General features: G+C 48.3%; 15 protein-coding genes across 15 annotated transcripts; 8 read left to right on the top strand and 7 right to left on the bottom strand.

The window, feature by feature from the left end:
• The first annotated feature begins 155 nt into the window (after positions 1-155).
• Positions 156-1,651, top strand: BU24DRAFT_421808 (FAD/NAD(P)-binding domain-containing protein). The gene has a single exon (XM_033527815.1). It carries the CDS (start codon positions 294-296, stop codon positions 1,554-1,556), a length of 1,263 nt encoding a protein of 420 aa, XP_033383842.1. The 5' UTR covers positions 156-293; the 3' UTR covers positions 1,557-1,651.
• Positions 1,652-1,806: 155 nt separating this feature from the next.
• Positions 1,807-2,306, bottom strand: BU24DRAFT_461746 (uncharacterized protein; the record flags this gene model as incomplete). Its single annotated transcript, XM_033531924.1, has 2 exons — positions 1,807-1,913; positions 1,976-2,306. 2 exons carry the CDS (start codon positions 2,304-2,306, stop codon positions 1,807-1,809), a joined length of 438 nt encoding a protein of 145 aa, XP_033383841.1.
• Positions 2,307-2,710: 404 nt separating this feature from the next.
• On the bottom strand, positions 2,711-4,194 carry BU24DRAFT_421806 (Cwf15/Cwc15 cell cycle control protein). Its single transcript, XM_033527814.1, has 4 exons — positions 3,628-4,194; positions 3,258-3,425; positions 3,164-3,205; positions 2,711-3,108 (listed from the first exon to the last, which is right to left on the bottom strand). The coding sequence occupies exons 1-4, from the start codon at positions 4,117-4,119 to the stop codon at positions 3,091-3,093; spliced, it is 720 nt and encodes a 239-aa protein (XP_033383840.1). The 5' UTR covers positions 4,120-4,194; the 3' UTR covers positions 2,711-3,090.
• Positions 4,195-4,318: 124 nt separating this feature from the next.
• Positions 4,319-5,733, top strand: BU24DRAFT_421805 (exoribonuclease). The gene is made up of 3 exons (XM_033527813.1): positions 4,319-4,513; positions 4,563-4,682; positions 4,746-5,733. The coding sequence occupies exons 1-3, from the start codon at positions 4,350-4,352 to the stop codon at positions 5,338-5,340; spliced, it is 879 nt and encodes a 292-aa protein (XP_033383839.1). The 5' UTR covers positions 4,319-4,349; the 3' UTR covers positions 5,341-5,733.
• Positions 5,734-6,235: 502 nt separating this feature from the next.
• On the top strand, positions 6,236-7,421 carry BU24DRAFT_179619 (uncharacterized protein). The gene is made up of 3 exons (XM_033521598.1): positions 6,236-6,525; positions 6,581-6,696; positions 6,768-7,421. The coding sequence occupies exons 1-3, from the start codon at positions 6,390-6,392 to the stop codon at positions 7,323-7,325; spliced, it is 810 nt and encodes a 269-aa protein (XP_033383838.1). The 5' UTR covers positions 6,236-6,389; the 3' UTR covers positions 7,326-7,421.
• Positions 7,422-7,661: 240 nt separating this feature from the next.
• On the bottom strand, positions 7,662-8,949 carry BU24DRAFT_461742 (uncharacterized protein; the record flags this gene model as incomplete). Its single annotated transcript, XM_033531923.1, has 4 exons — positions 7,662-7,802; positions 7,853-8,210; positions 8,296-8,437; positions 8,493-8,949. 4 exons carry the CDS (start codon positions 8,947-8,949, stop codon positions 7,662-7,664), a joined length of 1,098 nt encoding a protein of 365 aa, XP_033383837.1.
• Positions 8,950-10,166: 1,217 nt separating this feature from the next.
• On the top strand, positions 10,167-13,285 carry BU24DRAFT_491735 (uncharacterized protein). The gene is made up of 5 exons (XM_033533835.1): positions 10,167-10,256; positions 10,321-10,416; positions 10,468-11,159; positions 11,208-11,453; positions 11,501-13,285. The coding sequence occupies exons 1-5, from the start codon at positions 10,248-10,250 to the stop codon at positions 13,119-13,121; spliced, it is 2,664 nt and encodes an 887-aa protein (XP_033383836.1). The 5' UTR covers positions 10,167-10,247; the 3' UTR covers positions 13,122-13,285.
• Positions 13,286-13,335: 50 nt separating this feature from the next.
• On the bottom strand, positions 13,336-13,795 carry BU24DRAFT_179568 (uncharacterized protein). The gene has a single exon (XM_033521597.1). It carries the CDS (start codon positions 13,788-13,790, stop codon positions 13,356-13,358), a length of 435 nt encoding a protein of 144 aa, XP_033383835.1. The 5' UTR covers positions 13,791-13,795; the 3' UTR covers positions 13,336-13,355.
• Positions 13,796-14,056: 261 nt separating this feature from the next.
• BU24DRAFT_421802 (60S ribosome subunit biogenesis protein-like protein NIP7) lies at positions 14,057-15,305 on the bottom strand. Its single transcript, XM_033527812.1, has 7 exons — positions 15,256-15,305; positions 15,171-15,207; positions 15,027-15,113; positions 14,897-14,975; positions 14,688-14,847; positions 14,572-14,635; positions 14,057-14,521 (listed from the first exon to the last, which is right to left on the bottom strand). Exons 1-7 carry the CDS (start codon positions 15,258-15,260, stop codon positions 14,396-14,398), a joined length of 558 nt encoding a protein of 185 aa, XP_033383834.1. The 5' UTR covers positions 15,261-15,305; the 3' UTR covers positions 14,057-14,395.
• Positions 15,306-15,417: 112 nt separating this feature from the next.
• Positions 15,418-17,833, top strand: BU24DRAFT_421801 (nucleolar complex-associated protein 3). The gene has a single exon (XM_033527811.1). It carries the CDS (start codon positions 15,477-15,479, stop codon positions 17,508-17,510), a length of 2,034 nt encoding a protein of 677 aa, XP_033383833.1. The 5' UTR covers positions 15,418-15,476; the 3' UTR covers positions 17,511-17,833.
• A 197-nt stretch (positions 17,834-18,030) lies between these two features.
• Positions 18,031-18,971, top strand: BU24DRAFT_450195 (uncharacterized protein; the record flags this gene model as incomplete). The annotated part of the gene is made up of 2 exons (XM_033531007.1): positions 18,031-18,528; positions 18,582-18,971. 2 exons carry the CDS (start codon positions 18,031-18,033, stop codon positions 18,969-18,971), a joined length of 888 nt encoding a protein of 295 aa, XP_033383832.1.
• Positions 18,972-21,035: 2,064 nt separating this feature from the next.
• Positions 21,036-22,410, top strand: BU24DRAFT_461736 (Di-copper centre-containing protein; the record flags this gene model as incomplete). Its single annotated transcript, XM_033531922.1, has 6 exons — positions 21,036-21,217; positions 21,271-21,320; positions 21,374-21,486; positions 21,533-21,619; positions 21,675-21,856; positions 21,906-22,410. The coding sequence occupies 6 exons, from the start codon at positions 21,036-21,038 to the stop codon at positions 22,408-22,410; spliced, it is 1,119 nt and encodes a 372-aa protein (XP_033383831.1).
• Positions 22,411-23,822: 1,412 nt separating this feature from the next.
• On the bottom strand, positions 23,823-25,266 carry BU24DRAFT_421797 (vesicular integral-membrane protein VIP36 precursor; the record flags this gene model as incomplete). The annotated part of the gene is made up of 5 exons (XM_033527810.1): positions 24,918-25,266; positions 24,845-24,868; positions 24,623-24,775; positions 24,312-24,572; positions 23,823-24,258 (listed from the first exon to the last, which is right to left on the bottom strand). Exons 1-5 carry the CDS (start codon positions 25,023-25,025, stop codon positions 23,824-23,826), a joined length of 981 nt encoding a protein of 326 aa, XP_033383830.1. The 5' UTR covers positions 25,026-25,266.
• A 75-nt stretch (positions 25,267-25,341) lies between these two features.
• On the top strand, positions 25,342-26,165 carry BU24DRAFT_421796 (uncharacterized protein). The gene is made up of 2 exons (XM_033527809.1): positions 25,342-25,548; positions 25,633-26,165. Exons 1-2 carry the CDS (start codon positions 25,435-25,437, stop codon positions 25,807-25,809), a joined length of 291 nt encoding a protein of 96 aa, XP_033383829.1. The 5' UTR covers positions 25,342-25,434; the 3' UTR covers positions 25,810-26,165.
• BU24DRAFT_179424 (uncharacterized protein) lies at positions 26,101-27,421 on the bottom strand. Its single transcript, XM_033521596.1, has one exon. The coding sequence runs from the start codon at positions 27,219-27,221 to the stop codon at positions 26,220-26,222; it is 1,002 nt and encodes a 333-aa protein (XP_033383828.1). The 5' UTR covers positions 27,222-27,421; the 3' UTR covers positions 26,101-26,219.
• Between the last annotated feature and the right edge of the window lie 65 nt (positions 27,422-27,486).

Raw genomic sequence — 27,486 nt, 5'->3', positions numbered from 1 at the left:
TCAAATTCGTCATGGTCAATCACAATGATACGACTCTGAATCGGTAAGTAAGTTTTCATTGCGTTTGTAATGATTCGAACTACCTCAACCTCGCAGTGTATATATAAATATCAATGACCGTGTCCAAAATGATATTATATCATTACAGCCTCCCAGTCTGCTCATTTTCACATCTTCATAGTGATACATAGCGCAATACCTTCATCGAGCCATCCCTACAACCGCCAGAGGACTACCGCAATCTGTTAACAATAGGAGCAGTTGTTGGCACGCATCAGCTTAAACCCACAGCCATGTCTTCTCAACAACGTAACATAGTCATTCTAGGCGCCTCTGTCTCCGGCCTTCAAGTCGCACATTACTTTCTCCAACACACACTCCCAGCGCTGAAGAAAAAGGGTACCGGGGTGAACTACCATGTCTACCTTATCAATCCCTCCTCCGACTACTACTTCCGTGTCGCATCACCTCGAACAAGTGCCTCAGATGATCTTTTACCAGCACATAAGATCATATTAGATCTTGTCAAACCGTTCGAGAAGTACTCGAAATCCGACTTCACGTTCATCCAAGGGAGTGCTACTGGACTCGACACTTCACTTCGCACAGTCAAATACTCCAGGAGCAAGTACCTCGAGGAAGAAACTTTGGAGTATCATGCACTAGTTGTTACAACTGGAAGCAAGACCCATGCCTCAGTTTATTCCATGCACACCGACACCCCGTCTCTTCTCAACGACCTCAAGTCCATGAACAATCAAGTCAAGACAGCAAAAGATATTGTCCTCTCAGGAGGTGGATCAACAAGCATTGAAGCAGCGGGTGAACTAGGCGAACTTCTCAATGGCTCTCCTGGCTGGTTCAGTACCCCTACACGCAAAGTCAACATCAGACTCCTTACATCATCTGACCGACTACTTCCTACAATTCGATCAGACATTGGCAAAATAGCAGAGCAAAAGCTTAAGGCCCTCGGCGTGGAAGTAGTATACAAAACCGCAGTCACCTCAGCAGAGCCTTCCAAAGACGGCCGCACCCAAATCACTCTCTCCAACGGCCAAAAGCAAGAGGTCGACTTGTACATCCCGGCTCATGGCGTGACGCCCAATTCCTCATGGCTCCCCAAGTCCCTCCTCGACGATCGCGGTTATCTGAAAACGAACTCTCAAACTACCCGCGTTGATGCAGCCGGCCCGCGTGTCTATTCCATTGGCGACATAGCATCGTTCTCCCGCAACAACATTCTCGACATTCAGGAGGCCCTCCCCGTTCTCATGATAAATTTCACCCGCGATCTCTTGTCCTACGATCCAGCTTCGCCGAACCAGAAACCTAAGGGTAGCGACAGAGTTTTTAAGCCCATTGAGAAAGACACGACGATCATCCCTATTGGCTCTGGTGGCGGTGTCGGTGCCGTGTTCGGGTGGAAACTGCCTAGCTGGGCTGTCTGGCTGATCAAGTCGAGAGATTTCATGGTTGGAATGTCGGCAGCTCCTCTGGTGAGTGGCGACAGGGTGAAAAAGGAATTCAAATGGCTTCCTGTTGAGGTCGTTTAAACGATATTCGGGCAACAATTGCTCCTTTCCCTATACTCCCCAACTGTTACTAATCCTTGTGTAGCGTTCTATTCCACTTGTAGCCTTGATATAGAGTAGATCTGATAGAAGAATCATCATTTTTCATACCTGGCCATTACATCAAAAGTTTCCAACTTGCAATTTAGCATGTCCATTTCGCCAATGATCACACAACGCCACTGCATCAATACAGAAGATATCAGAGAGCAACAAAGGGCAAGATCACCCACTACTGTCCTAGCCCCTGCTCTACCCTCATCGCTCTACCCTTCTCAGCCAACTTCTCATTATGAACCATATGACCTGCCTTCTCCATCAACTTGCCCACGGTAGAATCTACGACCATCACTGTCAGAATCGTTCTAGACATCAGTGTCATTGACACACCAAACACTCACCATGGCTCTCCGTGAACTTCCCTGTCTTGTTTCCCCAACCCGCACCACCTGTCGCCCCGCTCCCATGCTCCGTCGACCCACTGTACGCATCCGTGCTGGAACCGCTTCCAAATCGGTGCTGTCGTGCCTCTTCGGGGGAGTGCGCGACGGGGTCTGGGGCGCTCTTGTTGCCGAAGCCTGCGCCGCCTGTTGCGCCTGAGCCGTAGGGCCGCGCGTCGGCATCAGTGTAGGGGTGCGAGTTGGTTTTGAGGTCGAAGCGGGTGTTGTTGTGGTCGTCAGCGAGCGAGGGGAGGTCGGGGGACATGTTGGTGCGGTTGCCGTAGCCTGCCATTGTGTGGATCTGTGGATGAGAGGCTGGTGTATTGTTTTGTTGGGTCTGGTTAAGAGGAATTGGTAGAGGGTATGCTATGCTGTCATGGGGAGGATTTATAATTGCATGTGCTTGAAGTAAACTAGGTCAAGAGGTAAGGAAGACAACGAATACATATATATCTTACGCCCAAGACTCTAGATAGATGGACATGAATCTGGACTTCATATGTCGTCACCGCGCCTGAGCATAACCAGTCGCGAACTTCGGATCGCCAGAGCATTCACTGTGGAGAGACACGGCTAGCTATCTTGGGAATTGAAATCATGCAGCTATACGGCCCAAGGTGTGGGGTTAGCCAAACGGGCTGCGTAAGGATCAAGCTCTTGATAAGAGATACAACCTACGAGGGTAAGAAGATTAAAGTTGCTTTGTATTGAGACTAATCTACGCAAGGGCTAGACCATTCTTGACACAATGAAAGTGATCAGTTACTTGTTGATTGATCTATTATTTTAATAGAATAACTCGGTCTCTTAACCAGGAGCTTGTTATCTAGAATGCCGACCGATTTCATCTGAAAACCGAGTTGTGGTTGAGGAACTGGCGCATGGCCAAATCGGGTAATAGGGTGCTGATCGAGATAAGACGCACATGCGTCACTGGGCTTCACCAAGCTCGGAGATCCAGGGTATCCCACGCTATGCACAGAAATGCTTGAGAACGATATGTTTTGCCCAGAACGCCAACCTAATTCCGCTTACGCCAAAAGCAAATGCTTGAAAATCCTTGGGTGCCATTGACTTCATCGGACATATTTTGACTGATGGTTGGTTAATATCACATCCAATTGAGGCGTTTTGAAGATAATAACTTACCATAAATTTCTTATGGAAATCAGATCGCAGCATATCGTTGATCTGGGTCTGTGTCAGCAGTTTCGTTCTCTGAATATTGCGGGAGGGTACACACAAATTCTTTCTTCTTATTCTTGTCCTCGGTGCCACGCGCTTGGTTCTTGAATACCACGTCATCATCCCAGCGACGCTTCATGGTGAAATCTCGAGGATTGAGTAGTGGATTACCACGCGCTATGTCGAATTCTCGTTGCTCTTCTTCTTCTGCGGCTAGAAGTGCATCCTAGGAAAGCGTTAGCAAAGTCATCTCCTCTACTCCTCAAGCTCTGTTGATCAGAACTGATTCCAGGGGTACGGCGTGCACTGGCTGGACTCGAGCAAGGAGCTGTCTAGCGCGTAGTTGTAAATGTAGCACATAAGCCCAACCCGCATTGTGTATGTAGAGCCATTGGAATGTCCGTGATTAAAGCACGCAAAAAGCATACCTCTTTAGCCTTTGCTTCCGCGCGCTCCTTCTTGATCTTCTCCAATTCCCGCATCAATGCCGCCGTTTCGTCTTCGTCATCCTCATCATCCTCATCGTCACTACTCTCGCTGCTGTCGCTACTATCGTCTGCATCGACGTCTCGGTATTTCTCCAACATTTCTATTCGCCGTCTCTTTTGTTCCGCTTCATCCCCCTCCTCTCCATCGTCCTGTGAAACTGCCTCTAGGGGCCTTTTCGCTGTCGAGGTTGCATCTGTCGCCGAGTCTTCCTCTGGTACGTAGGTGCCGTTCTTCTTCGCAAAATGGCGGGCTTCAGCTTCGAGAAGCTCAGCGCGGAGGTCGCGCTTGACTGTGTCCGCATCACCACCCTGTCCAGGCTGTCGGTGCTTCAACACAGTATGTGCTGGTAGGAGACGTTGGTGGTATGCAGGTCCGCGTTGCGCCTCTTTACCGCGAGCAGGATCAAACGTGGGTCGATGAGCTGTCGTCATTTTCGTATTCGCGTGATTCTTTTGCTGAGATTGATGCGCCCGATTATATGTACGTGTTTGTTATAGCATTCGATTGTGTTGATGTAGGAAATACAATTGCGATGATACTTTAAGATTCATGCCAAGGCTCGGTGAAAGGGTTTCGCCGGCCCCGCTATCTTTTCAATGAGGAACTCAAGTAGCCATCACAAAGTCACTACACCACATACATACATGCAGCTGGGGTAAATATGCCTCGAGAAGCTGAAATATCGGTCAATGAGCGCGCGTTCATCCTGCAGGCGCTTCAAGAGGACATACGACTGGATGGACGAGCTTTTGATGCGTTTCGACCATTAGAGCTATCTTTTGGAGACGAATATGGTGTTGCAGATGTTCAATTTGGAAAGACAAGGTTTTATATTCTATACCGAAAGATGCGTTCTTTGTTAACATGTTACCAGGGTTATCGCGAGAATCTCCGTAGATGTAACCGCCCCACTGCCTGAGCGCAAGTTCGATGGTATCTTCCAAATCGTAACGGAGTTCTCTCCAATGGCTTCGCCTGCGTTCGAAGTTGGCCGGTATGATTACTCTTGGGATTTTGGGGTATAAAGTGTAGCGGAAGCACCTAACTAAGATTGTAGACCCACGGATGCGGAAGTCATACTGGCGCGAATACTGGAAAAGACAATCCGCAGATCGAACGCACTCGACACCGAATCTTTATGTATAATCGCAGGACTGAAGTGTTTCGCCCTCCGCGCTGACGTTCACATCATCGATCACGACGGAGGTTTGATTGACGCATCTTGCGTCGCTGTTATGGCTGCTTTGCAACATTTTCGAAGGCCGGATGTTATTGTTGAGGGCGAAAAGGCGACAATTTTGAGCATACGAGAAAGGGAGCCTATACCACTATCGATCCTACATCAGCCGCTATGTGTTACTTTTTCATACTTCGAGGAAGGAGAAATATTCTTGGTTGATGCGAACCTTGCAGAGGAACAAGTTAGACAAGGAGAGGTCATCATCAGCATGAACAAGCATGGCGAAATTTGCCAGGTAGCAAAGTATGGTGGAGCTACGATTGACGCGCTCGCGCTCCTCAATTGCACCAACGTCGCATTGCAGAAGGTTAAAGAATTTAGCAAAACAATCCAGAAGAGGCTGGAAGAAGATGCCAAGAAAAGGGACGCCGGAGGATTGATGGCTGAGTTGAGCGCTGAAAATGCGCGATGATGGGCAGATTCCACGCACTCACGCTCTCATCATTTAGGCAAGACTGGCTTAGACGCATGAAATAATGACCACCGGACGTCATATTGCATCGACAGCCAGTGTACAGCCAGTATACATACCCATAGCTCTGAGACAACATCTGACGCCAGCCTTGATGTTATCTTAATTCAAATATCCGGACATGCAATCGGATGTGGAGATCATGCGGACCTCCAACCACAGCACAGGGACTATGGAATCGGATCCGATGTGCGATAGGCCATCGGACATTCTAGGCGATCTAGAAGGAGTAAGAAACCTTCCAAATCTTCATACAGCGATTAGCGTTGTGAAGGGACCCTGACTTGGGTGCCCGGATATCTTACGGACGAATAATAATAATTCCAAATATCCTGATGTCCATGTACATACTGCGCACCTCAGCTGTAAATTCCATATCTACCAGAGTGATACAAAACCGTTGCCAAGCGTGCTGCGGACAGAGGCGTTGTAAATCAACCAAATAGAAGCAGATGACGTTGCGCCAGCCTCGGTTATTTGTTGTTGTCTTTTGCAAATACGATTCTATCGCGTCGAGTTAGGTAGTTGGGTTGGTAGTTGGTAGGCACTCTTCGAACCCCTGACAATTTACGATTACTGTACACAGAGCAACAGCCTGGCGACCCACACGTTCTGGCCTCCGAATGTTTAGAATTACAAGTCGGCCGAAGCCTTATGGATAGATTTGTCCTTTTACACATACACAGGAGTCCGACTACTTAAGCTTCCGTTCAATCCTTCCAAGCCGTCACATCTGCAGCTTTTGGCAAACAAATACAAGCAACCAACTGACCAACTGTCCGACCAACCAGATTGCGTCATTGTTGTTCCATCCAACAACGTCCTAGCGGTCTATCTGCTTCTTTGACCTTGACGTCTTCTATTCTCTCTTAAGATACTTAAATCCCCTCGATCATTAAATCTTGTTACCGACACTCTACAATCAATAATCACGTTCACCACCGGCTCCAATCCTTTTTCAATCTCCTGCAAAATCCGAAGTCCCAATCATGGCATCTAAGCTAGTTCCGTCTGATCCCGCCAAGGTAATGGTCATTCGAGATGTCGTGCCCAAGACCATTGTCACTTTCTCGACTCCATTCTGGCGATTTGGAAAATTGAAGATTGGTGGACGAGGCACTGTTGGTAAGCTCTCCGGTCACTTCGCCTTATATTTAAGTATTGACAAAGACAACCATAGTCCGCCTTCAATCCGGCTCTCTTGCTGTTTTCTCTCCCGTCGCATTGACCGACGACGTCAAGCAAAGAGTCTCCGAGCTTGGAGAAGTCAAATATATCGCCGCACTCGACATTGAGGTATGTAACCATGCCGATCCACCTTCAGCCTCAACCTGCATGTTGTGTCACGCGACTAACGTAACTCACAGCACCACATTTTCCTTGGACCATGGCACACAGCATATCCTACGGCCCAAATCATCGGACCTGAAGGCCTTCCAGAAAAGCGAAAGAACCAGGGCGATCAAGACGTGCCCTTCGCGCACGTCTTCACCGCAGACAAGCCCCTCCCCTCCATCTCTCCAGAGTTCGATGCAGAGTTCGAGTACGCCTACGTGCCCGAACACTCGAACAAGGAAATCGTCTTCAACCACAAGCCCACCAAGACTCTTATCGAGGCCGATCTCCTCTTCAACTACCCTTCCACTGAGCAGTTCTCCAAGACCGGCGCTAGCCCCACGAGCGGTATTTTGACGAAGCTGTTCGGCGCTTTTACCAATACGCAGGGATTGGGTCAGAGCCGCCTGCTCTGGTACTCGCAGGGGGCTGAGAAGCGTCCCAGGTTTGCGCAGAGAATGGCCGCGATCGATAAATGGGACTTTGAGAGGCTCATCCCGTGCCACGGAGATGTTATTGAGGGAAATGCGAAGAGCGTTTTCCGACATGTCATGGGCTGGCACTTGGAATTGGCCAAGAAGTCAACTTAGGAGATGGACCGGCGGAAGGTGGAGTTGATTTCTACGAGGCGTTGAGGATGGGAAAATTTGGGTGAGTGTTTGGCATCCGTGGGATGGATGCGTGGACGTGATACCTAGACTGCTCAGTATTGTTCTGACCTTTCCCCCTATGTAATTCATAATAATAGATCATCACAACAGGGTCTACGAATGCACTGTGAAAGAAATTATATTGATCGTCAAGTATCCGCAGAGCCTCTAAAAGCTCCAACGTCTCATGTCCCCATGTCCCTGGCAATATCACCGACCCCCAGGCCGAATATATACCGAATGCCAAAAATACTCCCGAAAACCCTCGTCCTTTTTCTATGCCCTGAACGCAACAGCGCGCGTTCCGTTCAACGGCTTGTCTGAGCAGTGGGTCTCGGCCTCTGACCAAGTGAGCTGTTCCATGACGCCCTCACGCTCAAACTCGATCTTATCACCGTCCGCCAGGTGAACTGTGACCTACTAGATATTAGCTATTGCGCGAACTACTATTTCAGATATGAACTTACGGTAGAAGTGTACTCGGCCTCGTACGTGCCCTTGTAAGCAGTAGCACGGCAGTACAGAGATGAACGCGGCTCCACGGTGTAGGACCTCTCCCTCAAGATGACAACGTTCTCGCGCGTGGTCTCCGAGCTCTCCTGCGTGTTGGTGTATCCGTAGGATAGGGTGGTTGAAGCGCTTGCGCCGAGATCAAGGATCTTGCCGGAGACTTCGGCGGTGACTGAGAAGCCAAAATTGTGTTGTAGGGTTTCGGAGAATGACCTGGTGTTCTCTTCTTCGACAGTCTCGCCGAACTTCTCGGCAATGGCGGTTCCAGAGTCGTTGATGAGGCTCTGCTGGCGGATGGTCTTGGACTCGATGCCTCTGTTGAGTGCGTTAGTCGGTGCTTGGTTGCATAGAGTCGGGTAAAGATGGTGTATAGGAATTTAAAGGAAGGCATGTCACTGACTTTTGTCTTTTGTTGAGTTCTTCGGGAGTCTCTTTGAAGGCTACGTTGTCTATTGTCACCTTCTCGACCTTGCTCTTAAGGAAATTGAATCCAAGTCTGTCGATCATATCTCCATGTGCGCCGTAGGCATTCAGCATAATGCCTGATCAGAAATTGTTAGTGTTGAAGTGATAAATCGTACGAGGATGCGTAAATACCTGAAGCAACATCCCACTCATAAGTATCCTGACCGTCGACGCTCTTGCCAAATTGAGCCTCCCTTCCGTCCGAGAGGCGGACATAAACGGCGCCACTTCGCGTTCCCCTTCCATTGCCCCAAAGCTTGAGTTGGGATACCTTGACGGTGGCAGGATCCCAAGTGAAAGGTGGTTGGACATCACCTTCGGTTTGTCTTCCGTAAGTTTTGCTGGTGCTGCCGTCTGAGTAGTGGAACTGGATGGCGATGATTCCCTTCTTCCTGTGGTCCCATACTTGGAAACCCTTCATGACTAGACCGTCTTTGATGAATCGGGTCTCACAGAACTCTTCGCCTCCTTCACCACCTATGGCACCAGAATTGCTCCAGGGTCCATCGCCACAGTATCTTGCAGTTGCTGGTGCAGCTAAAAGAGCAGTGAATGCACTAAGCAGCAAAGTCTTGGGAGAGAAATACATTTTGCAATTAGGTTGTGGATATATAATCCGATAAGTATAAACGAATGTATGAACGAGTGTGTAAACGCAAAGCGTAAAGACAGGACGGCTTCGGTAAGTTGAAGGCCAATGTAATTATTGTGATGATGTACCTTTTGCAGAGCAGAGAGGCTCAATAAATAGTCAATTCCCTTTGCCTACATTCGAGGCCTCCTAAACTGTCGGTCCTACTATGTAATCATTGTTCGCAAAGGGATAGAAGCATAGACATAATTATGGTTACATGGATACATGGGCCAGAGTGAAATCCCCTGGGGTTAATCTCCATCGATGGTTTGTTCAGTTCAGTGCATGGTAAACATTCGTGCCTTAGGTTAGACTGGTAGCATAATTTTCTTGGTATGCATCCATGAATGGCCAATGAGTCCTCCTGGATAGTTCACGATTACTGCTTTGGCTTTAGCAAGGCAACCTGCCGAGCAAATCGAAGACCCTCCCTCAATTTACCTGGTGTAGTGGCGTCAGGAACACAGTATCCCCGTATGGGGCTGTGTAAAGCAACATAACACCGTCGGCAGTACTTGTAGAACTGCTGTGTTCGACGTGGGGGCTGCTTTGCACTCAATGTCCGTTCTTCTAGTTACCAGAACTAGATTGGAAAGAATAGAGACTCGGACTTTCACAAGACAACCTCAATCTACTCGTATTGACAGTCAAGGAAGGATTGTGCCTTGCATACAATCTCAAGAGTATCCAGCGACCTGAATGCAAGAAAAACACCAAGAACGACCCCTTTCAAGCCCTGTACGCATATCGTCTTATTGTAAAAGGTCCGAATGAGGCCCATATTCGGCAGAATCGGCAGGTGTCCAAACAGAGGGTGGTGTTTCACGATCTGCAAGTAGTGCCAGCATCATGATTGTTGGCGGGTCTAGCAAAGTCCGGTGTTGGGGAAGGGATTCGCCCAAGTTGAGCTGAGCATCTGTACAATAAGATAGCCCGCAGAAATGCTGGCGTTGAAACCTATAAACATATTAAATCTCAAAAGACATCCTGACTACAACGTACGAAAAGTGTATATGCAGAGGTTGTGGTGGCTATTGTTATTTGCATGATGATCGCCAGACGTTACATCAAGGTACCCGGGAGCATCGAAGCTTCAAAGTGAGACCACGCCTGTTATGGTTAGTCTCAGACCCTGTAACCACACTCTGTATCAGGTCCGCAAGCTGCACGTCAACATCATGTCGTACGGCGCATCGCGTTACTTATTTCCCTCCGCCAAATACCGCCCTACAATGGGTAGATAAAACATTGCTATGGAATTCGTCAGTACTTTCTTGAATCACTTAATTTACATTCCTTGACGCCGCGTGCTGACGCTATGTCCAGTTCACGCGGCTGCTCGGGGGTCAGAGGAAGCAGGCCGCCCCCAATAATCCGCAACAGCGTCTGGCACGCTTCAAACAGAGATACAATAGTATTCTGGTATGAACCTCTTGAAATCATACTGATCTTCTCTCCGCTAATTCCTCCAAGCAAACATGGCAAAAGACACAGACACTAGCCACCGACCGCGAGGCCTTAGGGAATATCAGACGCGGCTTTCAGGCCTTAACCGCAATCCTAAACGATGAATCTCGATCCCCCGCCCCCCATCTATGCTTGAGTTTCGCTGCGGCTCAACAAATATATACTGCTGTTTCCAAGATTGCTGCGACTTCCCATGATGAAGGTATGGTTCGAGATGCGGTTGCAGTATACAGTGCTCTCATCGACAGCGAAGAGGAGGACTTCTTAGAAAACGATGTCTTCGCGGCATCTCTCATGAATTTCATCGGTCGCACAGTGGGTTCTAGTAGCATGGGCGTAGGGGAAGACATCGAGGCCGACATTGTCGAGTTGTTATTTGGGATCACCACCAAGATCAGGTTGCAGCCCGAAATATTGCCTGTTTGGTTTACAACAACCTCATCAGATGCGAAGGAGCGTGCCGCCGTGCAAAAGGTTGATTTTGCTGGTATTACACAGAAGGAGGATTTCCCTCTCTGCTATCAGCTGATCGATCATGTCCACCACGAGGGCCGTATTGGCGACTTTGCGCGAACAGGCTTACTGTACATCTTTGAGTCTGCATCCAAGTCTACGACTCTTGAGCAGTGGATCGTTAATAGTGATCTTCCCACATTCATGGCGACTGGATTAGGCGCTTTGTATAGCCAACTGAGCAGGTGAGGATCTGTGTGCATTAATCTAAAGGCTGGTTCTAACACTTATAGAAAATTGTCGATTTTGCATACAGCTGATACGGAGGATCTACCCCTGATCCTGAAGCTATCTGACTATCGCGAAATGCAAGCCAATCCTCAAGCTGTCAGCTTTTTCTCTGAAGATTTCCAGGGCCACATGGCAACGTTCCTTTCATATCTTGCTTTCTGGCAAGATGTACTTGAGCATTGCCGTTCAGTTGATGTTCGGCTGACCTTGATCGACCACTTCCAGATTCTTTTCCTTCAGCAGCTATTGTAAGTCTCATCATATCTTCAATGAGAATGCGTTCTGACGGTTCTAGATACCCATCACTTCTTGAGTCATCAGATATTGATGGTGGTTCATCTGTTGCTGTTCTGACCTACCTACGCCGTATCTTAGACGCACTTGATCATCCGGAGTTGATCCATATGATCTTGCACTATCTTCTTGCTTTGCCCGACTTTCATTCTACATCTACTAGAACTCCTAAATCGCCTGCAGCTCTGAAGAGACATCAGTCCCTCTTGTTGCTGCAAGCCCCAGATAAAGACGAGGAAAAGATGAATCCGTCTCTGTTCAACCTGGTTGACCTGGTGTTGGGTAGCACGGATTCTCAGGATTCTCAGACGGTCATTGCAGCTTTGAAATTGACTACGGTCATCCTGGCTAAAAACCATGGCTACGCGCTTGGTTCTCTCATCAAGTATATGGCAGTTCATCACAAAGAGCCTTACCGCACCATCGGCGCGCTGAATGTCGAGACTGAGCTCTACCTCAGCATCGCTATCAGCTTAGCTGGGGAAATTGGTGTCGATGAAGCTTATGAGAATCACCTGAAGGATAAATTAAGCCTGCTAGAAGGTCATCCGTGCTCACTGAAGGCACTTGCGTTGCCTAATACAACGACGCAGAATGCCGCATACCTAGACGGAGATGTAGTAGCTCGGGAGGTAGAGCAGCATTACCTGATGCCCGAAGATCCTCTCTATCATTCGCTCCTGAGCCAGCTTTTGATGTTCCTTACGAACGATGTTGAGACAAACCTTGCATTGACGGAAGTGATAACAACTCTTGGGAGTTGTTCCCAGCTTCGGCTCGAAGGCTGGCTCTCTGTTGATCCTGCAGAATATGTCTTTCAGGAGGGCGAGGATGAGCTTGCAGACATAACAGATGACGTATTTCGCAATATGTATCGAGCTAACCGACGTCCAACATGGAGTCCATCAGCCGCACCTCAACTTCTAGCCTGCCTTCAGCAGCTGGAGTCGCAAGTTGAGGCACTCCGTGCAGATATTCAGGATTGGGACGAACATGTTGCTAACCGAAAACATGTCTTCCAAACATATGAAGAAATGTCTGAGGTATCGAAGAACCCAAATACATCTGTCAAGCAACCCACTGAGCCACCTCCCGGATCTTGGACTCCACAGATACCAAAGCATCTGATGGATAGCTCCACAACACCCTCAAGAGTATCATCTCCTCGGGGTAGAAAGGAAGGCTTAGATGCGAAACATACTCCAGCTTCGTCACCAACGCCATCAAGATTAGGTAGACAAGTTCTTGGCGGGTCTCCACGTGGAACGTCTCCATTACCAGCACCCCAAGCCGGCAAGCGCCAGACTACCTTTATGGCCGATGTCCTTTCTAATCTCGCTGATGTCAATAACAACCCAAATCTTAAGCGCCGTATACGGTTCCGAAAGCCAGCTGGGTCCCAAACAGTTGAGGTGATGCTGTCCAAGTACCAGCCTCCACCCAAAGAGCCAACGGAGGACGATGATACAGCAGCAGTGGCTGAAGAGGAGGCGGACGATGTGAGAGAAGCCAGTCTCGGGCACATCATTACAAACGTTGTCATTTTACAAGAGTTTATACTGGAACTAGTAGCCCTTCTTCAAGTCAGGGCGAGCTTGTTCGGCGAGGTACGCCATGCATAGGCGGATATAGTGGTTACCAATGTATAGGTAGACTCCATGCATGAGAGCCCTTCTATTTATGACGCAATTATACCCCTTCTACTCTCCCCATAGTCTAGCGAAAGGGCGACATTATCATTGAAAGCATATATTCTGTTGTTAAGCTCAATCCATGATATCATTAGAACCCTTTATATTCCTGAAAATTTGCCATCAAAAAGTAGCATCTGACGGCCCCAGATCGACACATAGAGACTACACATGTGCTTTCGGCATCGGCGAAGGCCCGCCCAATTCAATATCCTCAAATCCAGTACTCTCAAGCTCCCACATAATATTTGATGACCCCTCACTCGAATGGCTGTCTCGGAACTTGACCGCTCTTGGCTTCTTTGCATCCATCAGCTCCTCGATGTATATCTTGTCCTCCGCCTTCTCTTCCAGCTCTGTCTGCTCATTTTCGCGACGTCGCTTGGCTTTTCTCCACTGGAGGATGTAGTATACACAAAAACCGAGGAGACCAACGAGGAAAGCAACAGGAAAGAGGATGGCGAGTATCGCATATACCGGCCATGATCTGCGGTACTGGATGAGTGTGGGAAAGAGGAGGATGAAGTATGCTACATATATTGCAATAACGCAAGCGGCAAAGATCAGGAAAAAGAAGTAAGTTAGCTTGGACTTCGACATGGTTGTAAACCGGAAAATGGAGGTAGGCTGAGAAGAGGCTCTGAGGTCCGCGCACTCAGTGTTGATGGATGTAAAGACTCGGCTTGTGTTGTAATTCTGTCGTTACTGGGGAAGGAGAATGGGTATTATCATGCAATTTTGCAATGTGAACAGATTCGAGTTTTCAGACTGTGAACCATGCTGTGAAGATGTGGTATTCACGTTCCATGTTGTTTCAATTCAAGCCCATTGAAATGAGGACAATTTAATTGCGTCAACTTAGAAATGCGAATCATACCAGCTTCAGCGGGTGAATGCCGTGGTTCGTGGTGCTAGGTCGGAGATATGGTAATGGTGGATTCTTAGGCTATCCCCTTCTACTGCGTGGGTATCTCAATGTTTATGGTATCGGCACATATAACGCCAGTGGCTCTTCCTTAGATTCCCCCAAACAACCCCATCGGCTGGCTCATTCGAGAACAGAAGCTTTCCTTCATCGATCCGCCAGCATCCTAAATCGCGTTTGTCTCATATGTCTTTGACTTGCAAGGTAGCTTGTCTAAATTGCCATTGTCGCCATGTGTCTTATCCTCAAAATTCGTAACACAAATCCAGATTGGAATCGCTCAGGTGGTGAAGAGAGTGTCCTCTTCTCTCAGATACTCTCCAATATCCGCCTGTCTAAACGTTACAATACCAGTTGGGTCCAATCGGCGTGCTTCAGCGGTGGATCTTGCGGATACTCCGAAGCCCTACTCGAACATTAGCAAGGTTGCGCAGAACTCGTAGTTGATGTACTCACAAGAGGGGTATCGCTCATGTTCAAAACAATAACACCTTGGTGTTCCGGGCAGTCCTCGCTCCACCTATGCATCGTCAGATATCTCATATGTCCAACGCACGCGCGCAGATGCTCACCTTCCGACGTGAGCTTTCAAAACATTGCCTCCATACAGGTAAGGCATTTCACCATTGGGCTTCACCCAAACCTTATAGCGCGCATGCGGTGCGATAATCGATAGAGAGGTGACGTGAAGTCGGAATTTGCCAGTCTTGGTGAATTTTCCAAGACACGTGCCTAGTCCAATCAGCAAGAGTTATCGCCAGTGCGCATTCATGAATCGTACCGAGAGAGAGAAGTGCTTCGCGCTTCACAGATGTCGCAAGATTTGCTAAGCTTTCGCGGACGTAGTAAACGCGGTCTTTCTAATCGCAAATGTCAGCGCAATAGGGTCATTGGGAAGATATTGGCAGTACCTGAATGCGAAATACCATGCGATCGGATTTCGAATTTGGATCATCGATTAAATTTTGGATTCCCTTGCCGCAATACGTTGCGAGTTTCTAGGATGCATGATTAGGCCGGATGCTTTTGTGGTGTATAGCTGATGAAAGACAAACCTCGAAGAGAGTCTTCGTCTCGGATTCTGTAAGCGGCCTATAAACTGTCAATTACTATAAGGAGAACGTTGCCATGGGCACATACCTCATGTTGATTAGTAGCACCTATGAGTAGAGGAAGTTCGTATGCTTTGAAGAACGGAGTGTTGGAGTTGGTGCTGGGAAAAATATGTTATCGATAAGGTAGCGTTGCCAAGCAAAGGCGCCAAAAATTATCTCGTCCTGTTGATGGGAACGAAAGCTAAACCTCAAGCTCCTCCGAAACTTTTTATTCACGCCGGCTTTTATTTCGCCTGCACCCTCACTATGTCGCGCGTTCCAGCTGCGAAGCGTCGACGCATTTCTCCCCCCGAAGACGATGGCTCAGTCTCCCCTCCGCCAAAAGCGCAGCCGAGTTTTGTCGCCAATGCCGCGAAATGGGATCTTGAGCAGGATTACGAGCAGCGGCCCCGAAAGCTAAAGAAGAAAAAGGAAAATAGCAAACTTCCTATTCGAACTACAGAAGGATGGGTGGAACAAAAGGCGGATCCCGTGGGAGTCAATGCTGCAGAGGAATCGGACAGCTTCCTCGGATCAGGGAGCGAGAACGAGGAAGATGATGATGAACAAGAACCGGAGGTTGTGGAAGAGAAGCCGAAGAAATCTCCACGGCAACAATTGCTCGAAGCGAAGGAAGAGTTAGCGAAGATTGCAACACAGATCAATGAAGACCCGGAAGAGCACATCGGTGCGCTGAAATCGCTCGCGAACTATGCCGCATCCGAGAATGTGTCGATCAAGAAATTGGCGTTGGCTTCGCAGGTGGCTATATACAAAGACCTTATCCCCGGATATCGCATTCGACCGTTCTCGGAAGAAAGTATCAACGACAAGCTCTCCAAAGATGTTCGAAAGCTACGCATGTTCGAACAAAAGTTGGTATCAGGATATCAAAATTTCATCCGTGACCTTGCAAAACTGGCCAAATCAAGCGGGTCTTCCTCCGAAGTTGCAGCTAATCTTGCAACTGTTGCGATAAGCTGCGCGTGCAATTTGTTGCTTGCGGTGCCACATTTCAATTTTCGAGGAGATCTACTCCAAATTTTGATCGGAAAGCTAAGCACAAGGCGGGTCGATAGCGACTTTGTTCGGTGCAGGGAGACTTTAGAACAACTCTTCCAGGCCGATGATGAGGGAAATCCGACTTTGGAGGCAGTCACTATGTTGACCAAGATGATGAAGGCCAGGAATTATCATTTTGATGAAAGCGTGCTCAACACATTTCTTCACCTACGACTACTCACAGAGTTTTCTTCAAAGGCATCTTACAATTCTGTGGATAAATCTACCGAGGACCAGGCGCGAAAGATCAAGCAAAAACGGGTGTTTCGCACCAAGAAACAGCGAAAGCTCCTAAAAGAACAGAAAGCTATCGAGAAAGAGATGGAGGAAGCAGACGCTGTAGTGGGTCATGAAGAACGAGATCGAATGCAAGCAGAAACTTTGAAAATGGTGTTTGTCACCTATTTCCGGATACTGAAGGCTCGATCTCAGATGTTGATGGGTGCTGTGTTGGAAGGTCTTGCACGTTACGCCCATCTCATCAACCAGGATTTCTTTGGAGACATTTTGGAAGCATTGAGGGACATCATTGCTACAGCGGAAGTTTCAGCTGCTGCAGAAGCTAGCGAAGATGACGAAGAGGAGGAAGATGACAACGAAATGCCCGACAGGAATCTCACCCGAGAGTCTTTGCTGTGTGTAATCACGGCCTTTGCTTTGCTTGAGGGCCAGGACGGCGCCACCGCAGCGTCTGCGCTCAAACTCGACCTTAGCTTTTTTATCACACATCTCTACCGTACGCTACATCCGGTCGCGCTCAATGCAGATATCGAACTTGGATCTAAGTCACTGCACCTTCCTGATCCTCATGCGCCAGGAAATCAGGCACAGAGCTCAACGAACAAGATCAACGTACAAACTACGGTGGTGTTATTGATTCGATCCTTGTCGTCCGTCCTTTTGCCTCCCGCTTCAATTCGCGCCGTACCACCCGTGCGTATTGCGGCTTTCTGCAAACAGCTCATGACTGTATCATTACAATTGCCCGAGAAATCGTGCATCGCGATGCTAGGCCTATTAAACAAGGTCTCTAAGACACATGGTAAAAAGGTGGGGGCGCTCTGGAATACGGAAGAGAGGCGAGGAGACGGTGTTTTTGATGCTCTCAAACTGGAAATTGAAGGAAGCAATCCATTTGCGGCAACCGTATGGGAAGGAGAACTCTTACGGAAACACTATTGTCCAGCCGTCCGCGATGCAGTTGTCAGTATTGAGAAGACTATTCTACACACGAGGTAGCACGGGTCGAATTATCAACGCACGATACGCAATGACATCTACAAGTGGGACAACAGTAGCGAAGGCCCCTTTAAGTGTATTTTCTGAAGAATAGTTGGCCCCCAATATCTATACCTTTTTGTTGTCATCCCTGCAGGCCCAAAGAATAAGCATAGTAGTGTGGCGATTTTATTATTGGCTCTGGATCTTCCACTGATGCGCGCCGGTAGCCTTAGATTTGCCAATGAACTCTTCAACTCTCACAATGAGAAATGCTATCGCTGAACGCCTGAAGCTGTCAGCCTGAGAGATGCAGGCTCTCAAGAGTATGGATTCGCTAGTATTGCAACTCTGCGGCAACCCCTAGATTTGACTTGCGACCCTCAGCCTTCTCACATAAGCATTCAAGTCCCCGTCGCTGTATCAAAGTTTTTGCAATTGATACAAATTGGCTCATTACACGTATAGATCAAGTGCAGCGTCCTTTCGTCGTCTTCAGATCATCTAGCGCAACCTTGCACCCACTCGGCCGATTTATCTCATGGCAAACCTCAATTCGAATACGTGGTATCACGTATTCCCGAACCAGAATGAAAAACAGGCGATGGTGGGCTCGAGTCTCTACAGAGATGGACAGTACGGGACAGTTTTCTTCAAAGAGGCCAATCTGACGCAACCGATGTTCAAATGGCAGATGTTTGGCATCAACGCTACCACTTATGTTATTCGTTCGCAGGACGGACGAGACAATGCCTTTCTTGGGACCAAATACGAGCCGAAGGAGAAAGCACCAGGTGGGACGCAAGCCTTAATGGTCAGGGACAACTTAACTGATTCCTCCATCTACTGGACGATTGAACCCTGGGGCGATGGAACGTTCAAGATGTACAATGGTGCCAATTGGACATCGTGGAATCTTGAAAAGCAGGGTAACGGAGCCGCTGTTTTGACTTCAAACACCACCGTGGACCGAGGGGGTCAAAGGTTCTCTTTCAATTCTATCGAACCTATTAATCAGTCAAGATTCTCAACAACTAATGTTGGTATATCCTCCTTCTAGAGCTTGCGACGTGACATTTAATCCGCAAGCAGCTACCTACACCCACAAGCGCATCCGCTGGTACGGCAGAATCCTCAGCTACTGCAACAGGAACATCAGCCACGGTGCCAAATAACCCTGCATCGAACTCTGGGTCGAACAATTTATCTACTGGCGCAAAAGCTGGTATAGGTGTCGGTGTTGTCATCGTTGTTGTTCTGGTATTCGCAGCCATCGGGTTTGCATACCTGCGACGGAGGAAACAACGAGGTCAATCGTTACCAACGACACTGAAGCAAGAAAGCCTCATTCATGAAGCGAACGCAGAAACGACAACATATGAATTGCACCCCGAAAATGCTGCCAAGCATGAAATGCCGGGAGTTCTGCATCCACCACCTGTAGAATTACCGGCCGCTGTCATGCACCGAAATGCATTGTGACGTACCGGTTGCCTCCAGGCTGAACTTTCATTTAATGACAACGCCAGCGGTCACTAAACCCTCCGGTTCTGATCCATCAAAGCCTGTCAAATATTCGAACCTTTCGTCTCGATACAGTCCTCTTTTACAGGATACGGTCCTTCTTTACAATGTGTAAAGTACTCATCCATGAAAGGCTCGACATTATAAATTGAAGGGGTGTAAGTAGCCGAAGAAAGGCAAGCTGACGATTGTACGCCACGGCAATCTATGTGCGGCTGAAGCGCTTCCTTGGAGAAGGAAAGATGACCCCGAAGGCCATGTGAGGAGAAACTTGGGGCAAGGGAGCATTAGGAATACGAGAGACGCACGAGAAGATGTACAACATCGATAATTCGCTTTGAGTGTATAGATTCATCAGGCCACATCTGCAGGGCTACGAGGTAGTCCGTCACCAATTGGGCATCGGAAACCTATTATTGATGCCGGTTCGCAAATAGACGTTACAAGACAGGACTACATTTAGTAATTCAATAGTAAAATTGCATCAACGATGAAAACCTCAGGGAACACAAGAACGACAAGGCCCAGTGATTGAACATATCCTATCGGCAAGTGGTATCCACCAACCAAGTACTCGGCGCTCAGTCAGTTTCGATCAAGATCTCACCAAACACTTGGCTCGCAAGCAACTATAACAGTATCTTTCAACTATTTCTTGCTTATTCAATCAGTGCCTTGGTGGATTGCTCTTGCGGTATCGCTTACGGCACTTGAAGAACGGATTTCGCCGTTCAAGCGTCATTACAATAAACATACCGGCTAAAATAGATCCCTTCAGGTATTGCACTTCACAAAGGAGAGGATTAGGGCAGACCATAATCACACACACAAACACGGGCGGGATGTAGAGTATTAGCAGACTCAAGATCAAACACGAATTGATGATCACAGCGAGAGGAAACCTTCAGGCATGGATCGCACATTTCTTTACAAGGCTGCCTAGATTGGGTCTAATGCCGGCAAAATGCAGGGTATGCTTTTTTTATATTACACAAGGACGAATGGAGTCTATGCTAATTATTTCCTATGCGCTCTCCACAGACAAAATTGAGACATGAAATCTTACATGCTAGAGCATGTAGAGGCTTTCGATCGCACTGATTAGACATAACAAAGGTTCAGACTCTTCGAGACCACTCGCTCAACTACTCCAGGACAAAGGTACAAAAGTTTGAACAGCTAAAATCTTGAAGAGTCTGGATACATCATCTTTAATCACATAGCGGTATCAACTGTTCATTATTCTGCAACTGCTATGCCCTCTCAATCCATACGACATGTTGTGATCGACACTGGCTATGATTAAGCTTGGTCTCGTGCAATGTTTGTGCATCAAGAAGTCTTGAGATGGGCTTCGACATGGATCAGAGCGCCCAACGTCGATTCTTTGCTCAGGTTGTAGTATACTAGTATACAGTGACAACAACTCTTAAGCCGACTTGGCAACATGTATTTGGAGTAATAGCTCCGATAGACATTTGTTCTTAGTAACCGGTGGTGACTAGGCAGGCCTCCAAATGCTGGTCGTGAAGGTTTGAGCACATTCAGATGCACGTTAGTGGAACAACCACATCTCCAAATCTTCCAGCCTTCCCCAACTCCCCATAAGCAAGGTCTCCATATGAATTAAGCATGTCTTACGAGCCGGGAGCCGAACCTAGTCCAACTTACTCCAAATTTCGTTTACCCCACACCTCCCAGATCTGCTTATATTGTTCGCATCTGCCGGTCCTATCAGACCCAGCCGAATGACACTATGGCCACGGGCGCTCATGAGCCTACCACAAGCTTTGATTACAGGCTCATCTAAAGACATCGCAAAGCTTGCTGATGGTAGCATGCAGCATCCTTCTGACGAAGTTATGGCCCTGCCGCGGCTAAGAAGATATAGAAATCGCTGCACTGGCTTGGGTCGGCCTAGTTGATCTCGAGACGATGGTACAGTATAAGACCAGGCATAGCTGTTTTCTCTAGCCGTGTTCATAGAAGGCATCACTTGGATATCCATTTCGTTGGTGGACCATGGCGGGCGGAACTTCTTTCAGAGCGTTATACGCTCTAGTCGTGTCTCTCGCTCTTCTGACAGCTCTATGTGCAGCTGATGCTGTCGGTGACCTTCAGACAAAAGGGCGTGCAGCAGTCGATGCCCAGCTTGCCAAATCAAAGACTTGTACCAAAGACAAGCTTCAGGTGCGGAAAGAGTGGTATGTGATGGAGACCTACGCTAGAAAAGGAGAGTTCTGACGATCGACAATAGGGGTGACATTACTACCGCCGAGAAGAAGGCATACATTGCTGCCGTACTGTGTAAGACACTACCCGGTAGGATCTGATAGAATCACTGTCTGATGATCATCCAGGCCTTACCAAAGCACCATCAAAGTTGAGTGCAACGACATACCCTGGGGCCAAATCTCGATATGACGACTTCGTGGCCATCCACATGAAGAATACGCTTACTATCCATGGCACTGTAAGAACGTCCCGACGCAATAAGTAGACTGAGGCTGATGAAACAGGGTAACTTCCTCTCGTGGCATCGTTACTACACTTGGGCGTACGAGCAAGCCTTAAGGAACGAATGTAACTATAACGGTACCCAGCCAGTAAGCATGCTCACAAATACGGATACTGAGTGGAACATTCTAACTATTGAGATAGTACTGGGATTGGGGTAGATGGGCTACGTCCCCAGAGACATCACCTATCTTCGACGGTAGCGATACCAGTATGAGCGGCCAAGGCATAAAGGTTACTCATCAGAGTAATGGTATCAAGCCTGCTGGCAATGGCGGTGGATGCATTGAGAAAGGCCCGTTCAAAGATATGCAGGTCAATCTTGGGTATGATCTTCCATGCTTTCGATATGTGCATCACCTCTAACATTATTAGTCCATTGGCGGCCATGGGTGACACAACACCACCACGAAATCCACGAACCGATGGGTTTGGCTACAATCCTCGTTGCATCAAGCGCGATATCTCTGGTTATCTCACTCAACGAGATGCTACGACCGCTAAGATTGCATCTCTTATCACAGGCTCTGCCAACATCAACGCATTCCAAACCAAGATGCAAGCAGGAGACGGTGTTCACCCCGCAGGACACTTCACCATCTCCGGAGATCCTGGTTCGGACTTTTATGTCAGTCCAGGTGATCCAGCGTTCTACCTCCATCACGGTCAAGTCGATCGGGTGTGGTACATCTGGCAAACTCAGGATTTCGCCAATAGGCAGCAGGTCATCGCCGGCGGCACGAGCATGATGGGAGGCGGAAAGCAGCAGTCCTTGGAGGATCTTGTCGATCTGGATGTCCTCAATGTTGGAGGTAAAGGTTACAAGATCAAGGAGCTGGTCAGCACTGTTGACGGTCCGTTCTGTTACGTATATGAGTAAATAACCTGGTGATTTGGCAAGGAACATCTTGTGGTCATTTTTGTTTCTGTAGTCGGCAACCACCCATAAAATCATAGTTAACACCGCATGGTAGTCCATATACATATGAACATTCAGAAGAACGATCTTTCACATTGTTCTCCCGCAATAGCCACCGCGTGGTGTCCTGATTATTGGAATGGCACATCATCACATGTCATCGGTCGCTATGTCTTGCGACCTCCAAGATGAAGGTTAGTCAGCTTTCAACAGCTCGAGAAAGTCAGAATCGAGCGCAGCATGATTTCAGTGGTAAAATTATACGACTTCCCAAAGGGGACGACTATCACTGATTGGTCAACTTTACTAGCGTGCCAAGTCTCGTGAGCTCGCGCCTTCCGCTAATGTGAAGCTCCAGCTTCGCGTTTCCCTCTCTCTTTCTTCCCTCAAACACAAAAACCCGAATAGCGAGTACGTATTGTTTTCTTTCTTATTTAACATTCCCATCACTAACCCACGCTCAGTATCCCGATGAACGACCTTAATCATGGCTCAGGAACCCATAGTCCGTCTAATCAACGCACGTGGTTCCACATGGCCTGCGTGCCGTAGCTGGCATGCTGAACAGAAAGCATAGGGAGTGCTGCTACGTCACAACCGTAGAGCATAACAAACTACGTTCTCTTCGGGGGATGGAGTTTGCTCTCGCATGTTCTGGGTATCTGTGTTTTGTCGATTGCGCATTGAGGAGTAATTGGTAAAAGGGTTGAAGCGCCTCTGTCCCTGCAACTCTTGCGTTCCTTTGGAGGTGAGAGACAAAGTAGGTCGGTTGTGCAGCTGATGATACCATAAAGTAGTTTTCAATCTGAGCGCCTTTTGCCATGTCTCGGTATTCTAGGATATGGGGTCGACGACAAGTTGAGCGACTGCAAAGTTGCTGCAATGGTCCAGTGATGATGTTCTGGTCTTCGAACTGGGGCATAAAAGCCAAAGTTGAAGCATGCACCCCAATGATCACAGCTTTGCCTGGGGGACGCACTTTAGGGTGAAAGCCTGGGAGTGTTATGACTGGGGCACAAGCGGACGTGTGGGAGCATATGAGAACTATAGTGCAGAGAGCTGATCTGAGGACTCAATGCGGATGCAACATTTGATTTTACGTCTTTCTCATAGATAGGACATCTTTCATAATTTTATAACCTTCTGCCATCAACGTTATGCATCTTTTTTCATTTAGCTAGAGTATCTTTAATCACTATCAAAGACAAGTAGAAACGCTATGAATAGCCCGTAGGTGAACACCTTAATCCGTTCATCCAACCCTGGCAAGTATATAAACAGCAAAACCAAAATCCTCGCCACCCAGATCCATCACATCGCCTAGTCGTGTTACTACAACCCATCATACATGCAATTTTGATTCGATCTTGCCCCTCAGAATCGGTCACGCTGCCTTGTCCTGTAGACGGTGTAACCGACATAAGCACCCGTCAAGGCCAATCCGAAAAGAACGAACTTGATGAAGAACCAGGTCCAGCTGCCGCTCTCCTTTTGTGGCCTGGAGTATGAGCTTGCCGTCTTTCCGCTTCCGCCACCTCCACCGGCAGCGGCACCAGCGGCATTGGTGCCAGTGTTGTGCTTGTAGAGGTTCTTGGTGCTAACATAAACGATATCGTGGTTATCGGAAAGCTCGCCAGTTTCAGCCGAGAAACCAAGGTAAGCAACAGGAGGAACCTTGAAGTTAGCGATGTTGAAGCATTCGGTCCATTCGTCCTCGGCCTTGTACTGCAAGTCCAATTTGAGTCCCTCATCCGCGAAGTAGGTGAACCGGGCTTTGGTCGGGATGTTGGCATTGCGAACTCCGCGAGCCTATCGTTGGTTAGCGACGAGTCTCCACATGATGTTGAATGGCTAAAACTTACAGAGCATCCAGCGACTTCATTGGCCTTGCCGTCAGAGTCTTTGTCATACGTGGTTTTACCGTCTCCATTCATGGCCATAATGTATGGGAAAACGGTGCCGGGTCGGTTGTTCTTGTATGTATCGAAGAAGACACCCAAGCCTTCAAACTTGTCCACTGATCCAAAAACCGGTCCTGGGGTGGCACGTTGTTTGGTGAGCCACATAGCGAAGCCATCGCCGTACAGATTTCCCTGACCGGAAATCTTGAATTCAACCAAGATCTAATCGCGTGAGCCAAATGTCTATTCCGGATTGCATATCATATACCCACCTCCCAATTGGTAGCCGTCAACGGTACTCTCGAGAAAATCCAACCCGTACGCGATGGTTTGTCTGAAGCTAGTCGGATGTACTTGTCTGTTCGAACGATGGTGTCGTCGCCAAAGTCCCACCAACGGCTTTGCATGTCCGAGTCAAGGTAGGGCTGCGCAAGCGGGTATTAGGATCATGAAATCTGCGACATTATGTAGTTCGCTGAGAGCTTGTAACTCACGGGCTCGAGGCTGTGCGTTCGAAGCTATTGTTATGTTAGCATCATGGATGCACATCAGTACATGTTTACATACGGAAATAGCTTTAATATCCGGATGCTCCTGCAATCCTACAGCTGCCAAACTCTGGCTTAAGCTTCCTGCCAGCAGGCACAAGCTTGCCCATGGCCGCTGGAACAACATGGTCGCACCGTACTGACACCTTGCACGAAACCAATTACTTTACGTGTTCGAGACGGTAGTAGGCAGGGCTCGGCAAGAAATGAAAGGAAGAATCTAGCTTGAGCAATTGAAAGGAACAAGCTTCTTAGAGGTACTGAAGCTGTAAGAAAAGAACAATAGGCGGAGCGTGCGACATAAAGCGCTGCTCTTTTGGTGCTCAGTTGGAGGCGACTGGTGGGTGATGTCGGGGGTGTGTGGTTCCGTGGCCTTTCGGCGATGCCATGTGCTCGTGCACGTCTGCCAAGAAGGAAGGTCGGACCAGGGTCGGTTCGTCATCGAACTTTTTGAACATCAACTATTATCTCATCCGCACCCGGTTTCAACATCTCAACTACTCAATTCCCCGATCAACTCCTGAAAATCCGAAATCATGGACTCACTGGGTGGTGCCGGTCTCAGCGCCTTTGGTGGCGACCCCAAGACGCAAATTATGCGCCAGGTCCAGCAAGAAGCTGCCATGCAGAATGCGCGGATGCTCGTTGAGGTGCGTTGCTCTCAATTTGGGCCTGGATCAATTATTTTGAATTTCTCCAGAGTCGAGATTATATGAAATACTGATAAGGAATAGAAACTCAACGAACATTGCTTCGAACGTTGCGTGCCAAAGCCCGGAAGCTCCCTCTCCAAGGGCGAAGAGACTTGCTTCACATCGTGCATGGAGAAGTACATGCAGGCCTGGAATACCGTCTCGAAACAGTATGTCGCCCGGATACAGCAAGAGTCGCAGAGCGGAAGGAGCCTATAGACGAGAACAGTGGGTTCATTGGGAGAACCGCAGGAGAAACTTCATGATTCTAGGCTTTTCCATAACGGAACGCCCATTTCGCGTGCAGTATACGACACAGCCTTGTGTCGGCGGAGCCTGCAAATGTATGATATACGCCGATGTTGGATCACGCATTGTTTTTGGGACATAGTTCCCTCAAGTGGGGGACCTGGGTGTACATTAATGTAACATGCACCACAAAAGTCAAAAAGAAATATAAATCACGAAAATGACTCTACAATCCGTAGTGGCCATATACACACAAAAATTCATTAAGATCGCCGTTACATCAATGCTATCTCAGAATAACTCCGTTGTATGCAGGCGCTTAACATGAGGGTGCGTGCATACATATGATATCAGATACACAACCAAACCATTGTTGGCAACTAATTCTTTCCAAAACTCTTCTGTCTTTCTTTGTACTCCTTGATGATAAGGGAGCAATTTGTGTCCTGACAGAGTCTCTTTCGTCGGTGTGGCTCGAGTTTAGAAGCAAACTCTAGACCACTTGCCTTTTCGACCGCCTCAAGTGGTACTTCGAAATCGGTGATGGGCTTGTTGTTGGCAATCACCGCATTTGGCAGCACGAAGGCTCCCAAAGCGACTTTTCCACCAGGAACGCCATCTTCCGCAAGAATGACCTTGTAAAAATGTGTTGGTACTGCAACGTTCGGAGGCTGGCCAATAACCTCGTAGGTCACCCTCCACTTGCCGTCGGGATCACGCTTAGGCAGATACAACGGGCCAGTGACGATACGGACAGAGGGATACGTTTTTGTCAATCGTCGGCAAAAGTCTTCGAAATGTGCCCAGTAGTCCCGATTGAATCCATCGCCAACCTGTGGGCACATGTTGCTCAGAAGAAATGTGTCGTCCATTGCTCCCTGGCTCCACTTCGCATCAGCTGCAGGAACCTGGTGTCCACGGTCGTAGCCTGAACGGAAGTAGTCCTTGAGCTTTGCGCGGAACATCTCCGGGATCGATACATCCTCCACAAAGACACTATGCTTTCGATCGGCATTGTTTTGAGCAAGCGATTCTGGAGTGATGTGTTCGGCGACCCACGCTGGGTTTCTGGTTCGACGATCGAAGGAGGAGGTAAGGGAAGCAGCAGGCTTAAGGTCAGCAACAGGTCCCGGGAACCCGTACTGAAAGAGGCCATTCGGATCTACGAGAGGTTTCACGGCTGGTTTAACGGGGTATGCAGGTACAGGGACCGGAGGTTGAGCCGTTGGTGATGGCGGGCCAGCTGCAGTGGTAGTCGTGGTTGTTGTCGTACTTGTTACGGTAGGAGGAGTCTGTTTCTTGAATGAGAACAGAGCTGCTGTGCTTGCTGCGCCAGCGGCAGCACCAGCAGCTGCAATGATTGCGAATGTGGCCTTCGACATGGTGTAGATGTCTATGGGTGGAAAGCAAAAACAAAAGGCTAGCAGTCCAACACCTGAACTCTGTAAGACCACTCCGCTTTATGTGCGAACTACCCGGTCCCGAGATCAGCTGCACCGACGGCGCGTGCAATATGTTTCAGACGCGTCGGGCTCTGCCCTATGGTTTATCGGCGGCTATCGATTGAATTTCGAGGTCATCTGGAGAAACCCAAAAAGAGAAATTTGGGGTCATTATACGCTTTCCCGTTTGGTGTTAGCGTGGAAC

This window comes from Aaosphaeria arxii (genome assembly GCF_010015735.1).
Source record: "Aaosphaeria arxii CBS 175.79 unplaced genomic scaffold BU24scaffold_4, whole genome shotgun sequence".
NCBI classification, from domain to species: Eukaryota; Fungi; Ascomycota; class Dothideomycetes; order Pleosporales; genus Aaosphaeria; species Aaosphaeria arxii.
Note: the sequence above shows the minus strand (reverse complement) of the source record. Positions and strands in the feature narration are given on the sequence as shown.

Excerpts from the sequence above, each read along its gene's own strand:
- BU24DRAFT_421808 (XM_033527815.1), top strand. The coding sequence starts at position 294 with ATGTCTTCTCAACAACGTAACATAGTCATTCTAGGCGCCTCTGTCTCC.
- BU24DRAFT_421806 (XM_033527814.1), bottom strand. The coding sequence starts at position 4,119 with ATGACGACAGCTCATCGACCCACGTTTGATCCTGCTCGCGGTAAAGAG. Across the intron at positions 3,426-3,627 it reads CGGAAGCAAAGGCTAAAGAG|GATGCACTTCTAGCCGCAGA; the intron begins GTATGCTTTTTG and ends ACGCTTTCCTAG. Across the intron at positions 3,206-3,257 it reads AGAATAAGAAGAAAGAATTT|ATCAACGATATGCTGCGATC; the intron begins GTGTGTACCCTC and ends ACACAGACCCAG.
- BU24DRAFT_421805 (XM_033527813.1), top strand. The coding sequence starts at position 4,350 with ATGCCTCGAGAAGCTGAAATATCGGTCAATGAGCGCGCGTTCATCCTG. Across the intron at positions 4,514-4,562 it reads GTTCAATTTGGAAAGACAAG|GGTTATCGCGAGAATCTCCG; the intron begins GTTTTATATTCT and ends ACATGTTACCAG. Across the intron at positions 4,683-4,745 it reads CCTGCGTTCGAAGTTGGCCG|ACCCACGGATGCGGAAGTCA; the intron begins GTATGATTACTC and ends CTAAGATTGTAG.
- BU24DRAFT_179619 (XM_033521598.1), top strand. The coding sequence starts at position 6,390 with ATGGCATCTAAGCTAGTTCCGTCTGATCCCGCCAAGGTAATGGTCATT. Across the intron at positions 6,526-6,580 it reads TGGTGGACGAGGCACTGTTG|TCCGCCTTCAATCCGGCTCT; the intron begins GTAAGCTCTCCG and ends AGACAACCATAG. Across the intron at positions 6,697-6,767 it reads TCGCCGCACTCGACATTGAG|CACCACATTTTCCTTGGACC; the intron begins GTATGTAACCAT and ends CGTAACTCACAG.
- BU24DRAFT_491735 (XM_033533835.1), top strand. Across the intron at positions 10,417-10,467 it reads AGAGATACAATAGTATTCTG|CAAACATGGCAAAAGACACA; the intron begins GTATGAACCTCT and ends AATTCCTCCAAG. Across the intron at positions 11,454-11,500 it reads CTTTTCCTTCAGCAGCTATT|ATACCCATCACTTCTTGAGT; the intron begins GTAAGTCTCATC and ends TGACGGTTCTAG.
- BU24DRAFT_179568 (XM_033521597.1), bottom strand. The coding sequence starts at position 13,790 with ATGTCGAAGTCCAAGCTAACTTACTTCTTTTTCCTGATCTTTGCCGCT.
- BU24DRAFT_421802 (XM_033527812.1), bottom strand. Across the intron at positions 15,114-15,170 it reads AGACGAAGACTCTCTTCGAG|AAACTCGCAACGTATTGCGG; the intron begins GTTTGTCTTTCA and ends CATGCATCCTAG. Across the intron at positions 14,522-14,571 it reads ACATGAGCGATACCCCTCTT|GGCTTCGGAGTATCCGCAAG; the intron begins GTGAGTACATCA and ends ATGTTCGAGTAG.
- BU24DRAFT_421801 (XM_033527811.1), top strand. The coding sequence starts at position 15,477 with ATGTCGCGCGTTCCAGCTGCGAAGCGTCGACGCATTTCTCCCCCCGAA.
- BU24DRAFT_421796 (XM_033527809.1), top strand. The coding sequence starts at position 25,435 with ATGGACTCACTGGGTGGTGCCGGTCTCAGCGCCTTTGGTGGCGACCCC. Across the intron at positions 25,549-25,632 it reads ATGCGCGGATGCTCGTTGAG|AAACTCAACGAACATTGCTT; the intron begins GTGCGTTGCTCT and ends GATAAGGAATAG.
- BU24DRAFT_179424 (XM_033521596.1), bottom strand. The coding sequence starts at position 27,221 with ATGTCGAAGGCCACATTCGCAATCATTGCAGCTGCTGGTGCTGCCGCT.